The sequence below is a fragment of the Narcine bancroftii genome, chromosome 5, assembly GCF_036971445.1.
Source record: "Narcine bancroftii isolate sNarBan1 chromosome 5, sNarBan1.hap1, whole genome shotgun sequence".
NCBI classification, from domain to species: domain Eukaryota; kingdom Metazoa; phylum Chordata; class Chondrichthyes; order Torpediniformes; family Narcinidae; genus Narcine; species Narcine bancroftii.
Window position 1 is genome coordinate 7175700 of NC_091473.1, and position 13706 is coordinate 7189405.

The window sequence follows — 13706 nt, forward strand, 5'->3', positions numbered from 1 at the left end:
TCTAGTATAGCACCTTGGTCTTTTTATATTAATCTCAACGCCATCCAAGAAATATGGAACAGATGTAGTTTAGAGAATTTTAGCTTTGGAAAACTATCATTTTGCTCTCCTCCACAATGCATTAAAACTCCAATTATCAGCAGGGAGATATATAAATGACAGTCTACAGCACATTACTGGTTTAAAATATCAAAATCCACTGTTCTGTTTAATTGGCTACTGTAACAAAATAAAAATGCACAAATATTCAAATGCTAATTGGTTGATTATTCTTCCTTGCTGTAAATTTCTCAATCGCAGCTTACCTTGCCCGCAATCCTTGCTTCCAAATCCCAGAGGGCACTCGCAAAGGAAGGACTCCCAGATAATAACACATGTGCCTCCATTCTTACATGGATTTGAATCGCAGAATGGTTGTTTCATATTGCAACCTGAAGAACATGTCAAAAATCCATGGTTTAAAATGAGAGACTAGATTAAAGAAGCAAGTGGAAACTGTTTGAAAACAGATTTGAATTGGTGGTCAGAAAAATAGAGCGCATTACACTCAGAAAAGTTCAAGAAGGAGCTAGATAAGATTTTTGTGGCCAGGGGAATTAAGGATTATGGGGAGAAGGCAGGGACAGGGTACTGTTATGAGCCCAAAAGATCCCAAAACCCAGCAGCAATAGACATTCACCAAGACAAGTGGTTTTTAAAACAAAGTTATTTTTAATCAAATTTAAACATAAAAATAGAATCAAATTTTAACTTAACTATACTTAACTAACCCAAATTAACCCCCTAATTCTAAGTGCACGTGTATGTAATGTGTGTGTAAATTTAAGAAATGTTCTTTGGTTCACAGTTCAATCTCACTTCTTCTTCCAAATTCTCTGGATGCAGGCAGTTCTTATACTGTGCACAGAATTTAACATGTATAAAGTTTCACCAGGCTTTGTTGCTTGAAAGGTAAATGTTTACCGCTCAGGAAGGTTCTTGTAGGGTTTGCAGAGAGAGATTTGTTGTTCCAGGATTTACACAACTGAGGTACCACCATTCATCAATGAATCTTGCCCCATCAGGGTTTTCCAGATGGTAACCTCTTTCTTTCAGGTTACGACAGAGCTCCTTCTGTTCCTCTTATTCCAAGAGAAACATCAGACAGATGGCACTTCCAGCCATCCGCTGCTTTTGGAACTTTTCATCAGTTTCAACCAGCTCGTCCTGGCTTGCACTGTGTCACACACACACACACAAGCTGAGAGGGCTTCTCTTCTCTCTCTCTCCCCCCCCCTCTCTCTCTCCCCCTCTCCACTGCTTCCAGAAAGCCCCATGTGACTTGCAAAACCCCCACCTTCTCCAGCTAACAACAGGTGTTCTTTCTTCTGCTCAAATTGTTATCTTAAGTATAAACAAAACCCAGGAGTGACCTTACTGTGAGCACTTTGCAGAAAGGGTACTTATAGACAGCCTGGCTCCAGCAAGACAATGGTCAAGCATTTCATGAGCCATTAGCACCTACTGGTGAAATAACAGAGATCCTGCAATGTGAATTCTTCAGTCTTTCAAATAAGATCTGTTTTAAAATGTGTGTAAATATGTAACCTACTTTAAATCTTACCAAATTCCCCAAAATATTATAATCATTACAGAACTGATAATGGAAGATCAGCCATGATCTGAATGATTGGCAGTGCTGGCTCAATGGGCCAAATGGCCTCCTCCAGCACCTATTGTCTATCGAGTTTACATAATTGGAAATCTGTGAGCTGCATAATATCCAGCATCTTACTTGCTCTTCTCCCTAAAGAATTATATGGAGCTAATTCAATTAAGTCTGGTCAATGGTGAATCCCAAGAGTTGTTGCTGGAAAAAAGAAAACCTAGCCTTATTTTCTCTTCCTAAACGTTACTTGATCAGTTGGGTATTTGCATTGGCTGCCGAAAATATGAAATGTAACCAATGTATTTTGCTTTGGGATTTTTTTTTTTTTTTTTTGCTCTTTGATCCAATTTTAAAAGGGCTGCAAAGAATATTTTCTGGGTTCTGCATCACATTTTCAGTTTGTCGTGGGCTCAGATCCAATTCAGAGAGTATAAAAGTTAGGCTGACACTTCAGTTCAGTATTGAGGAAATGCTACACCATCAGAGATGATAGTTAATGAATGAAACTTGATTCACTTGCCAAGATACATACCAAAGTTTTCGGGAGAATATTTTAACGGAGCATCATCTCCAGTATCCCTCTCAATATTTTTCCCTCATTGAAGCAACTCAATCCTGCGCTATCTGTAAGGAGTTTGTATGATCTCCCCGTGGCTGCATGGGTTTTCTCTGGTTTCAGAGTCACTGAGGATCCACGGAATCATCTCCTCCAAACCATCAGCAGCCCGAACTCTAGATCAGGAAATCCTCAGCACCCTCAAATGGTATCTGGTACCCCTGTCAGTAGCCTGGTGCAAATCCCTCGACCACAGTCGCCCGCAGCCTGCATGGGTTTCTCGTCTCGAGTCACCAACAACCTCTCTCCTCTGTGTTCCTCAGCCACAGACCCCCTCGCTGGGCCACCGTCATGGTCACCCTCCCATGGGTCATCTCCTATACTTTTCCTTCTCAAAGAGGGGTTGACTCTTGTTTTCTGGTGCCCTGCACAAGACCTCTGCTTCCCTGGAGTCTGCAACCCCTTGTGGCTGCTGCCGATCAAAGGCACCGCCATCTTGGGAACAGACCCCACGGTCACAGGATTTTTAACTGAAACTACCGTCACTTCCATTAACAGGCCAGTTGACGCCTGTACAGAGCTGCCATTAGACAGACTGGGCAGTTGGACCCTGCAGGAGCGTTGGGAATCTGCTCCACGCTCTCCGCAGGTCTGTATTAGTGGCAGCTCTGCCGTTACAGTAGCTCTGAAAGCCATACTTATTTTTTTATGAAGAGGAGGCTGAAGATAAATGGGAAGTTTTGGCTGCAAAGGGAAACAGATCGGGAGGACAAAAAATCTGACAAGGAGAATAAGGAGGGAAGATGTGAGATTGTGCATTCTGGCAAGGAAATGATGTATAATCTCTGGATAACGAGTGAGTGCAAAGCTCTGAGATACACAAAGGTCTGCAAAACTTGGTGAATGATTTGTAAAAGGCTGGAATGCAAGTTCAGTGAAAAATGATGAAAGTTTACTGTCACACACATGTTCAATGAGAAAATACACAAAGATTCCCCTTGGTTGCTACAGCTATGCAGGTACCGGGGTATCTCAAATACGCCAATATACCAAAAGAAGAAATGTAATTACCGCACAAGAGGAAAAAAAATGATACTATATAAATATTCAAAGATGCAGTTAGTGCAAAAAAAAATGTGCTATTACAATAATGCAAACAGATCTTTGATCCTGGAGTAACGTTCTGGTTAGGGTAGTACAGGAAGAATCAAGAGCCTGACAGGAAAACTAACGTTTAAGAAAAACAATCCTCTGGAGGAACTCAGCAGGTTGAGCAACTTAAGCCTGAGAAAAGAATTGTCAAGGTTTTAGAACCATAGAACATTACAGCAGAAACAAGTCCCCTTGGGCCTTCTAGTCTGCGCCAAGCCATGTTTTATTTTTGCCTAGCCCGACCTGCACCCAATCCATAGCCCTCCACACCTCTCCCATCCATGCACCTGTCCAAATTCCTCTTAAATGTTAAAAATAGAGTCCGCATTCACTTCAGCTTCCAGCTCGTTCCACACTCCCACCACTCTTGGCGTGATTAAGTTCTTCCTCAGGTCCCCCCCTTAACTTTTCCCCTTTCACTCTTAACCCATGTCCTCTGGTTTGTATCTCACCCACCCTCACTGGAAAAAATGTATCTACATTTACTCTGTCATCTCCCTCATAATTTTAAATACCTTGATCAAATCTTCTACACTCCAGGGATTAAAGTCCTAAATTGTTTAACACTTCCCTGTAAGTCAGATCCTGAAGTCCGGGCAACATCCTAGTAAATATTCTCATCGCTCTTTCTATCTTATTGATATCTTTCCTTTTCTTTTTGAGTCGGAACCCTTCATTGAGTCTCAAGGAGCGGAGGTGCCTTGTCCTGCTTCTAATTTGTATGTGACAATGATTAGAGATGGGCAAAATTTATTTTTGGGATGGGGAGTGTATTTTTAAAAAAGTATTGCACAAGTTCCCATCTCTGATCCAAGGTCTTAAAGGAACAATTTTAACTGATGGTTCAATTTTTTTCTGCTATTCTATTGCACATGAGAGAAATTATGTGGCAACACAGAGAGAATCAACTTACAAGCATCTTAGTTGGGTGGATGCCTAAAGACTGTTTTAGCAATAGATTCACAACATCAGGAAAGATGCCACAAGACTCGCACATCAAGTTCAGGAAAAGCTCCACCATCAGATTCAATAACAAATTCAATCAGGGACTCATTTAAGGACTCTTACTTTTGTACTTTATTCTTTTGATTCTCCCTGTATTGCATACATTTGTTATCTGTTTACAGTTCTTTGTTTATATGTTTACAATGTGCACAGTTTTTTTTAACACTACCAATAAGTGGTAATTCTGCCTCACCCACAGTAAAAAGAATCTCAGGGTTGTATGAGATGTCATGAACTCTGACAATAAATCTGAAATTTGAAATCTGAAATCATATCTCTAATAAAATGGCAACATCTATAAATGTTGTTTAAAATTTCAGTACGAGTGGATTTCAATCTTCCAGGATGACTACCTTGTGACACAAAATGCAATGTTTAAACAGGAGAATAAGAGCATGGAGTCAACACTAAAGGGAGAGAATCAAAGAAAACATGCCCTTCCAAGATTATCAGAAGTACCCAATGTCCATTACCTGGAAAAGTGCCATTATTGGCGATGTAGGCTGCCATATCAATACGCTTATTGTCGATGTGAAGTTCTTTCATGCAGCCCACAAACTCTCTGTTAATGACTGGGAAATTCTCTGGCAGGTTTGGAACTCCCCCAAGAAGTAAAGGACCTGTAAGATCCAGGGACCTATTGATACAAAGTCAGTATGTTATAGTATGCAGAGGACAAACTGTCATTCATCCACAGGCACTAATTTACAACACAGCAATGAAGACAGAGAACCTTGCAGATTCACAAATAACAGATCGAGTCGAATTCAATGGACTCACCAACCTTGAGTTCCAAAGGAACACATTTGAGTGAAAGGCCATACAATCAAAGGTAATGCCATCATGTAGGCATCATGGCATGGAACATTCCGCACATGCTTGTAGATTAGCAAGAAGACACGCAATTTATCGAGTTACATATACAGATAAATATTATTTTCCAGTATTTTTTTTAGTATAGCTATTTAAACAAATGTGATAATTGAACAACATGGTCTCTTTCCATTTATCTGAGAATACTTTGGTTTGAACTAATATCAAAACTACTGACAAAAAAAAAACTAGATTTAACAGCAGGAGGCAAAAGGATTATTGTTGGCTATTCTGACTCATGGTCTCTTATGTTATTTTCATCTGAGCATATTAAATTTAATTTATTCTTTATTTTGGTTGTCTGTGCCAGTATTTATTGCCCATTCCTAAATGCTCTTGAAAAGGTTTTGCAAACATGCTTCCTGAACCTTAAATGAACATATTCCTATCATGTTCTGGGGTTGGGAACTCAGAATTTAGACCCAGTGACCCTGAAGGAATGGCGATATACCTCCAGGTCAGGATTAGTGAACTAAAGAGTATCTGTAGGCTGTGGTGTTCCCATGTGCTTGCCGCCCTTGATCTTCTTGGTTGATGAGTTACAGCTACGGTCTTGAAGTAGCCACAGTGAACTAGTGCACTCAATGATGAAGAATGTGGCTGGTGGGATGAGAATTCACGTCTAGAGTGGTGAATGGAGTGTCAATTAATTCACAGCAAGCAATGAGAAGCTGGAGAGTCTCAATGGGTCAGGCAGCAGAAATGGTCAGGACCCTTTATTCAAACTAAAGCAGGAAGAGGAGATATCAAATACATCAAGAAGGAAAGAAAAAGGAAGGGAACTGGAAATGAGCTAAGGGATAATAAGGTCTTGGACGGGATGTGGGAAAGGTGGAGAGATAGGTAAAGGGAGAGATTACTGGAGGGGGGGAAAGAGTTGGAGGGAAACATAAGAATGAGAGTAGGTGAAGAGAAGGAAACAGGTGGAACCAGATAGAGGAGGGGTTACCTAAAATTAGAAAACTCAATAGTCATTCCTTTGGACTCAAGGCTGTCCAGGAGGAATATTACGTGCTGATCCTCATCCTGAGAATGGACGAGGCTGAGGTCAGACAGGTCTGTATGGAAATGCTGAGGGAAACTGAAATGGTTAGCTGGAAGTTCTAGGTTAGATCCACGGGAAGTGGCAGTGCTCAGCCAATACACATTTGCTCTCATTAACCAGGCAGGGATATTACGCAGCTTTGTGAGTACGGAAAGAATGATCAGCCAGGGAAGTACAGCATACTATCTGGAAGTACATCATTTGTTTCTGCAGCCACAATATTCATGGTTGGTCTATCTCAATTTCTGTTGAAAGAGTGCAGCAAAACTAATGAATACCAAGAGTGGATAAAACCATTTTATTTTACCTTTTTATTGTTTTAACATTGTCGTATAATAAAACTGGATAGTTGCCAATTTTGTCAGACGGAAGTTGAGAGTCGACCTCAATATTAAGGTTTACAATGACATTTTGCCCAGACCAGATAAAGGCAGTAGATTTCCTTCGAGAGCCAGATAGGTTTTGAGAACAGTTTAGTCATTTTGGGGCATCATTACAAACACACATTTTATTTTTAAATCTAGATTAACCAAATTTAAAATTCACTGCTTCCATTGAGATTGGAACTCACTTTTCAAGGGGCGAAGATTAGGGGGAACATTAGGAGGAACTTCTTCACAGAGAGAGGGGTGGGAGTATGAAACGAGCTGCCAGCTGAAGTAGCGAATGAAGGCTCAATCTTAACATTTAGGAAAAATTTGGACAGGTACATGAATGGGAGAAGTATGGAATTTGTGCAGGTCATTGGGACTAGGCAGAATAATAGCTCGGCACAGTCTAGAGGACCAAAGGGTCTGTTTTCTGTGCTGTAATGTTCTATGGTTCTAGATGATTAGTGAATGCCTCTGAATATACCTGTAACCACTATCACCTAATGTTTGTTCCACTTCTCGTTCATTGATCAATCAAGTTAATTTTTTTTTCAAAATTCGCAAAGGAGGCAGTATTTGATGTCACTGCAACACACTAAAATGTATTTGAAGTACAGTAAATGCTAAAAGGGGGAGTGGTAGTATAGTTAATGCCTTCGGATTTAAATCAAGCTCAGACTGATAGGATTAAAGTTAAATTTATCTGCTGAATAAAATGGTCCATAATATAAAATATGTTGGGGTGGGGGGGGGGGGGGGGGGGTGATGAAATCCAGTTTTTCCTGAAAAAAGTTCCCACAAAATATTTATGCGCAAAGTTGGAACTAATTGGAAATCATCGATACAAAACATTAGTCCAACAATATTGATTTTAAAAATGACTTGTTTTTATAATAGAGCTAGAAATTATATTGTAACTTTTCCAGGATGTAGGCAGCAGCAATTTTGAAGTGATCTGCCAATCCAAATGAAGTGCTGGATATATAGATTTGTTGTAGTTCTGAGATTTACAGAATAACAAATGGTACCACTCCAGTTACCTTGATCCAATACAGGTCTCAATATGTCAGAATTTTCTATCATTATCCTGGAGAATCATCTCACTGATTACCAAACCACCACCTAAGATCAGAGTCACTTTCCCTTCCAGAAAATGTTCAGTTAACAGTTTTGATGCAAAGCTAAAAAAAAAATATATGTAATTATTTTTAAATAATTTCTGTTTATTGTTTTGAATTATTTTGAAATGTTCTGTTTAATTTCATTTTGAAATTTTAAATTATTCCCCTCAATTTCAATAAGGTTTTTAGTTTCTCCTGTCATCTGAAGTCTTATGTCAAACACAAAGCAAAGCTCTGCCGCAGCTTTCTCTGCGAAGCAGGGCCTTATTTTTTGATGGTTTGGGACCTTCTCAGGCCTCGGTATTCCACCCAAGGCCGTCATTGCTAAAACCCTCATGGTCAATTGCAGTGTGTGCAAAATCATTGCAATCAATCCTCTAAGTCCAGACTACGAGGGTGAACATGTAGGGAGAGAGGGCACAAATTCAAGTCCAGTGTGGAAATTTACCTAAACCTGACAAATTAAAATTGTTCAGGGTGAGATTTATTTTGGTAGTTTCATTAGATTTCACAAAATAGGTCAATGCAAACTGGCAGCCCACATTGCCTGATTGAGTTAAAGCAAGAGAATACCTGATATATTAAAATGGGCTGATATGTCTACATTGACTTTCAGTTGATGAGAACTCAACCAAAAAAAGAAACTTGCATAAAAGATGAAATTGCAATTAAATATTCAGACTCTTCCCTCACCCATGGCCCTTTGTAGACTTTGAAGTCTGTAATGAAATACAAATACATTACTCTTTATGAAAGATTTTGTAATTGTTTCATTGAATTCATTATTCCTTTCAAACATTGTTCATTAAGAATTTAGCATCTCTAGATGCCAAGAGATGCTGACCAGAGGGGGGTTCGGGGATGTGTTCCAATGCTAATTCCCACTCCAGAAAATCAACAATGAGGGATTGAGACACCACATTTCACAAGCTGAACGTTAACGGACTTTGTCGCACAGTGAATTCATTTTTACCAGCTGCCACTTTAACCAAATGAACCTGCTAGTTAATTTTCTCCATCCCTATTTTTAACGAAACTCTCTGGCAAACGGTTTAAACAACCTTAATCCAATCGTGAAGGCTTCAACTGTGGATCAGGGGGGAAAAAAAATTCAAAAGCTCTTTCAGTTGGATCTCTTAAAATGTCTGAGCCTTATCTTAAACGAGAAGCACAATTGCAAGTAAATACTATGTGCAATTTGGACGGCTGTATGGGCAAGGGATGATGTGTTTTTCAAGTTTACATTCATTCATTTGAGAATGTGAAGAGAATGTGGAAATCTTTTTAAGAATATTTTTTGCAAAGCAATGGTGAAATAGCTTCCACGGCTATGATAAAAGATGCATCTTGGTGCTGAAATAAAAGGCATGACCCAAATAAGTTTCAAACAAAATATAACATGGATTAAATTGTAGAATATGGCTAATATACAAATACCTGATACCTGAGATTTTAAAAGTAATGTATTTGTGAAATTTGTATTTATTTCCTTCACTACTGCTGGCAGATCACGATCTATGTGCCTGGACCACGGTTTTGATACTGAGCTGGCAAATGAAAGGCAGTGGTAAATTTCATCCTCATGTCTGCCCTCCCTGAGAGGTATCTCCCAAAGTACATTTTCCAGGGTCTCCTCATGAGCCTTCATTCTGCTGACTCACGCTTGTGCAGCCAAACACAGCTCGAACCACATCATCAAGTTTGCTGATGGCAAACATGTGATGAGCCTTATCAGCAAGAACAAGGAGGCACCATATAGAGACAAAATGCAGCCGCTAACAGACTGGTGCAGAGCAAAAATAAAAGAGAGATGGTTGTCGACTTCAGGAGGGTCTGGGGAGATCAACCTTCCCTGACCATTGATGGCACTGCTATTGAGGTCGTCAGATGTATCAAGTTCTTCGGAGTGCACCTGGCAGAGAATCTCACCTAGTCTCTTAACACCAGCTCCACAGCCAAGAAAGCCTCTACTTCCTGCAAAGGCTGAAGAAAGTTCATCTTCCCCCCCCCCCCCCCCCCCCACCCCCCACCTCACTTTAGTAATCTACATCCTCTGCAGAGTGATTGAGAGCATCCTGTGCAACTGTATCACTGCCTGGTTTGGAAACCATACCTCCTCAAACTGCAAGACCCTGCAGAGGATAGTGAAGTCAGTGGAAAAGACCATTGGGGGACCTCTTCCTCATATGAAGGTCATCTACTACATTCGATGCAGGCGGAAAGCAATAAACATAATGAAAAACTCCACACAGCCTTCACGTAAACTGTTCTCACTTCTTCCATGCGGCAGGAGGTACTGTGGCACTCAAGCCCTTACATCCAGAGTAGGAAACAGCTTTTTCCCCAAGCCATCAGGCTCCTGAACTCCCAGTAAAAATGTGGATAGTTCACTGTGGACTTCCAGTGTATATTAATATTTTAACGTGTTAACTGCTTTCCTAACTTTTATCTATGTAAATTTGCTCTGTGGTCCTGAAGAAACACTATCTCGACCCACTGTGCAAGTATGGTATGAACGATAAATAAAGTTTGACTTGAGTTTATTGTCAAAAGGCAATACAGTAGAGCAGCAATCCTCAATGGGGGCCACACAGCCCTCTTGGGGGCTACAGGACATTCAAGAGGCACCACGGACTGAAATCATAAAATATTTAAAATGTTTATTTCTGTAGTCGGTAGGAGAGAAATATGTAAGAAACCAATCAAACTTGACTGCTTCACAGGGGAGAGGCCTATAAACTTTGAGCAGACTCCGAAGGGAGCCATAGCCAAAATAAAAGGATGAGCATGGCTGCAATTCAATACCTGCATCTTGTGGATGCTAACGCAAGATCCATCATCTCACATGGTTCAGTAAAACTGTTGATATGGCTCAGAGCTTGGCCTCTGAGCGTATACAAAAGCAAGTACCCTGTTGTTGTTTTGGTGACCCTAGTCCTGGATCCATTCCCACAGGAAATTTGTTGGGAGATGAGATGTAACAATGTGACAACATAGACTGAAAAGTCTGTTAAGCCAATAATGCAAGCTTCCTTTGTCAGCAGTCCTCACTGAGATTAGTTTTGTTGTAAACCTGTTGGTAACATCATGGCTGTCATGAAACAAGCTCAAGACAGAGACTAATATTTTTGGACAACCAAATCTGAGGTATTTCACAGTCCTGATTGATTGAGCCAAAGGCTTCAGCGATGTTAAAATAGGGCAACTTATGGTGGCTGTGGTTGTTCAAAACACAGTTTTCTGGAGTTTTCAGATAATGAAGATCCTGTCCACAATGCTCTTAGCTGGATGGAATCCACACGTGTTTTGTTGAATACCTTTTCAACCATTAGCAGAAGGTGAATGAAGAGGACCCTGTTGTGACTTTCTTTGTGACACACAACAATATTACCACAAGTGGACGCCTATTTTCTTGTTGAAGACCTGAAGATACCACTCAAGGGCAACATTCACTCCACAAATACAGTTTGGGACCTAAAATTTCAGGCCCAACAGCAACTGCTCCACGACCACAATTCTAAAACCTAGTTGACATTGCTGCACTGAATGAATAATGATGGACAAGTGATTTTTAGACCAAGGTAGTACTTAGCTGAAGAAGAATGCCACCTTCATCACTACAAAGTGTGCCTCACCATTAAGAATGAATTAGCCCAATGTCTCATGGTCCTTTAGTTCACTCTCACATTGAACCGATAGCAATCACTGAAAATTATCCAAGCCTTTGAATGATTCCAAGGAGGATTTCTACTCCAAGGAAGAATAAAAAGTTCCCACTAGAGTTTGGAATAACGCATCCTCAAATTCACCGTGGCTTAAATCAACCAGTAAAACCATGCTGAAGGGGGAGTAGTCATAGGGTGGTACAGTTGGATAAAAAGGCCCTTCAGCCCAAATTTGTCCAAGGAGCCTTCCTGGGCTCATCCCATTTGGTTCATATCTCCCATCAACTTTTCCTATCCATGCACCTCCTGAAATATCCCTTTAACACTGCAATTGTATTTCCCTCTACCAGTTTCTCCGACAGTTCATACTGTCCACCCATCTCCTTCTGTGCCACTGTTCCCTCTAAACTGTGCAGCTGTGCGCGCGCACAGACATTTTGTAACCAGCGCAGAAAGGAAACCGACGTGGGCACAAAAGGCTAGTTATCTAGTTCAAAGTATAAAATAAAATGTTACTTCGTAGAATACATACTTGTCTACTAAAACATGCCAATACAGTTTTATTAACCATAATAGGCTGGGACAAAATTATCTTCAAACAATTTCAAGTTGACACTTGCAGAAGCATTGAGGGTACATACACATTTGCCGCAGGAAAAAAATTTGCACAACAAGATTTTTGCGCACACTGACGACTAAAAATCAGAGGGAACATTGCTCTGTGGACTCATCTATCGTAATAATGAGAACCTCATCATCAATATTAATTATATTTGAAGTCTTTGCCATTGCTTAGTGAAGATTCATTGAACAATGTGGAACGACACAACAATGTCACACAGGTTAAATAATCAGATCCAAAAGATCTGGAGTAGCAATTTACCAATCTTTCAAGTAAATATTTTAATTATGTCATCGTCGACCAACCCCAAAATGATAACTTTCACCAAAAAGATTTTGCACAAAATCAATCAAGTTTCCTAGCATACTCTACCCACTTACTTTTTGGTGCTAGTCTGTACACCTTGTGCGGCGCATGAATAGTTGCCAATCTCATCCCCAAAACGAACGGCAATTGAGGTGTCACAATCATCAATAGTTAAGATTGCGACCTTCTGCTCCGAGGGACCTTGTGCGACTCCTAATGACCCAATTTTTGGCTGAAAGGAGAATACACAAGATCATTATAAATAACACTAACAGTGTTCTTGAAATAGAAACCAAAAACAATAACGGTACAAATATAAGCGGAAGCACTTTTGGATTAATTATTAAACACCTCGTAAGATGATTTATTGTCGCACAGAGTTTTGAAGAGTTGATTATTTTTGTACTGCTGGTTTTGAATGCATTTTCCACCAAATAACAGTATTTTTCTCTTATAATTTTCTTGAAGCCAAATTTTAATTTGACATTTATTTAAATTCTGCATAAGACAATGCTGGCTGGGATGGTAACTACAAATTATGTCTTCTATTCATTACTACACTTTTTAAATAAATAAAGAAAAACTACAAGAATCTACCTACTTTTTTTGCATGTACTGCTACTTATCAATCTTCTTCATTGACAGAGAATTGAACTCAGAGGTACTTAACCCATGATTGTTTATGTTCAGATATATATCAGTTAAATTATCCAGTGGATATCCTAACCATTCACAAATTCTCTTACAAAACTTTATTATAATTTAATTTCAGATCTTAAGAAAGACGAGCTGATAGCATCCTGATGGGACCGTCATTGCCTGAAAATGTTACCTTGGTAATAGGCTAAACCTCCTACATAAGGAAGGAAGTGAAAATCATTAAGCTAGTTCATGATTTCTGTAGATGGTAATGTTTTATTGGGAGCACCAATCAAACTTACTTGCATACTTCCCTTGATAAATTTCCTAACAAAGACTGTTTGTAACGTAGTAAGAATTTTATAATAAGACTGCAGAAGAGCAATAAATTAACCTTTCTTCTAACGATTCATATTTGCTTCATTGACATTGATAGAGGTGCTCTGCAGTGAAATATGTACATATCATAAACCAGAAGAGACAGAGAGAGAAATTAAAAAGCTGCACAATAACAGTAAAAAGGGTATTTCAGCGTACGAGTCGAATTGTGCAACCCAAAAAAATGGAGGTCGAGTTATACACGAGGTATACTTTTGAGACCTTAAGTTCAGCTCAAAATCCAATCTGCGCCAATCCGGCGTATAAGTCAACCCTTGAAAAACAAAACCTGACTGCGACAGATTTTCATTGAGATTTTTATTGA

The 13706-nt window shown here is 39.7% G+C and overlaps 1 protein-coding gene across 2 annotated transcripts in view; it reads right to left on the minus strand.

Annotated features, from left to right (window-relative positions):
- Positions 1-13706, minus strand: part of LOC138763076 (cadherin EGF LAG seven-pass G-type receptor 3-like) — a 275448-nt gene that overhangs the window by 172690 nt on the left and 89052 nt on the right. For both annotated transcript variants that reach the window (XM_069936657.1, XM_069936656.1), the window contains exons 6-8: positions 12439-12596; positions 4835-4998; positions 306-431 (exon numbers count right to left, since the gene is read on the minus strand). In XM_069936657.1, coding sequence (XP_069792758.1) covers positions 306-431; positions 4835-4998; positions 12439-12596 — 448 coding nt within the window. The remainder of the gene's footprint in view (positions 1-305; positions 432-4834; positions 4999-12438; positions 12597-13706) is intronic.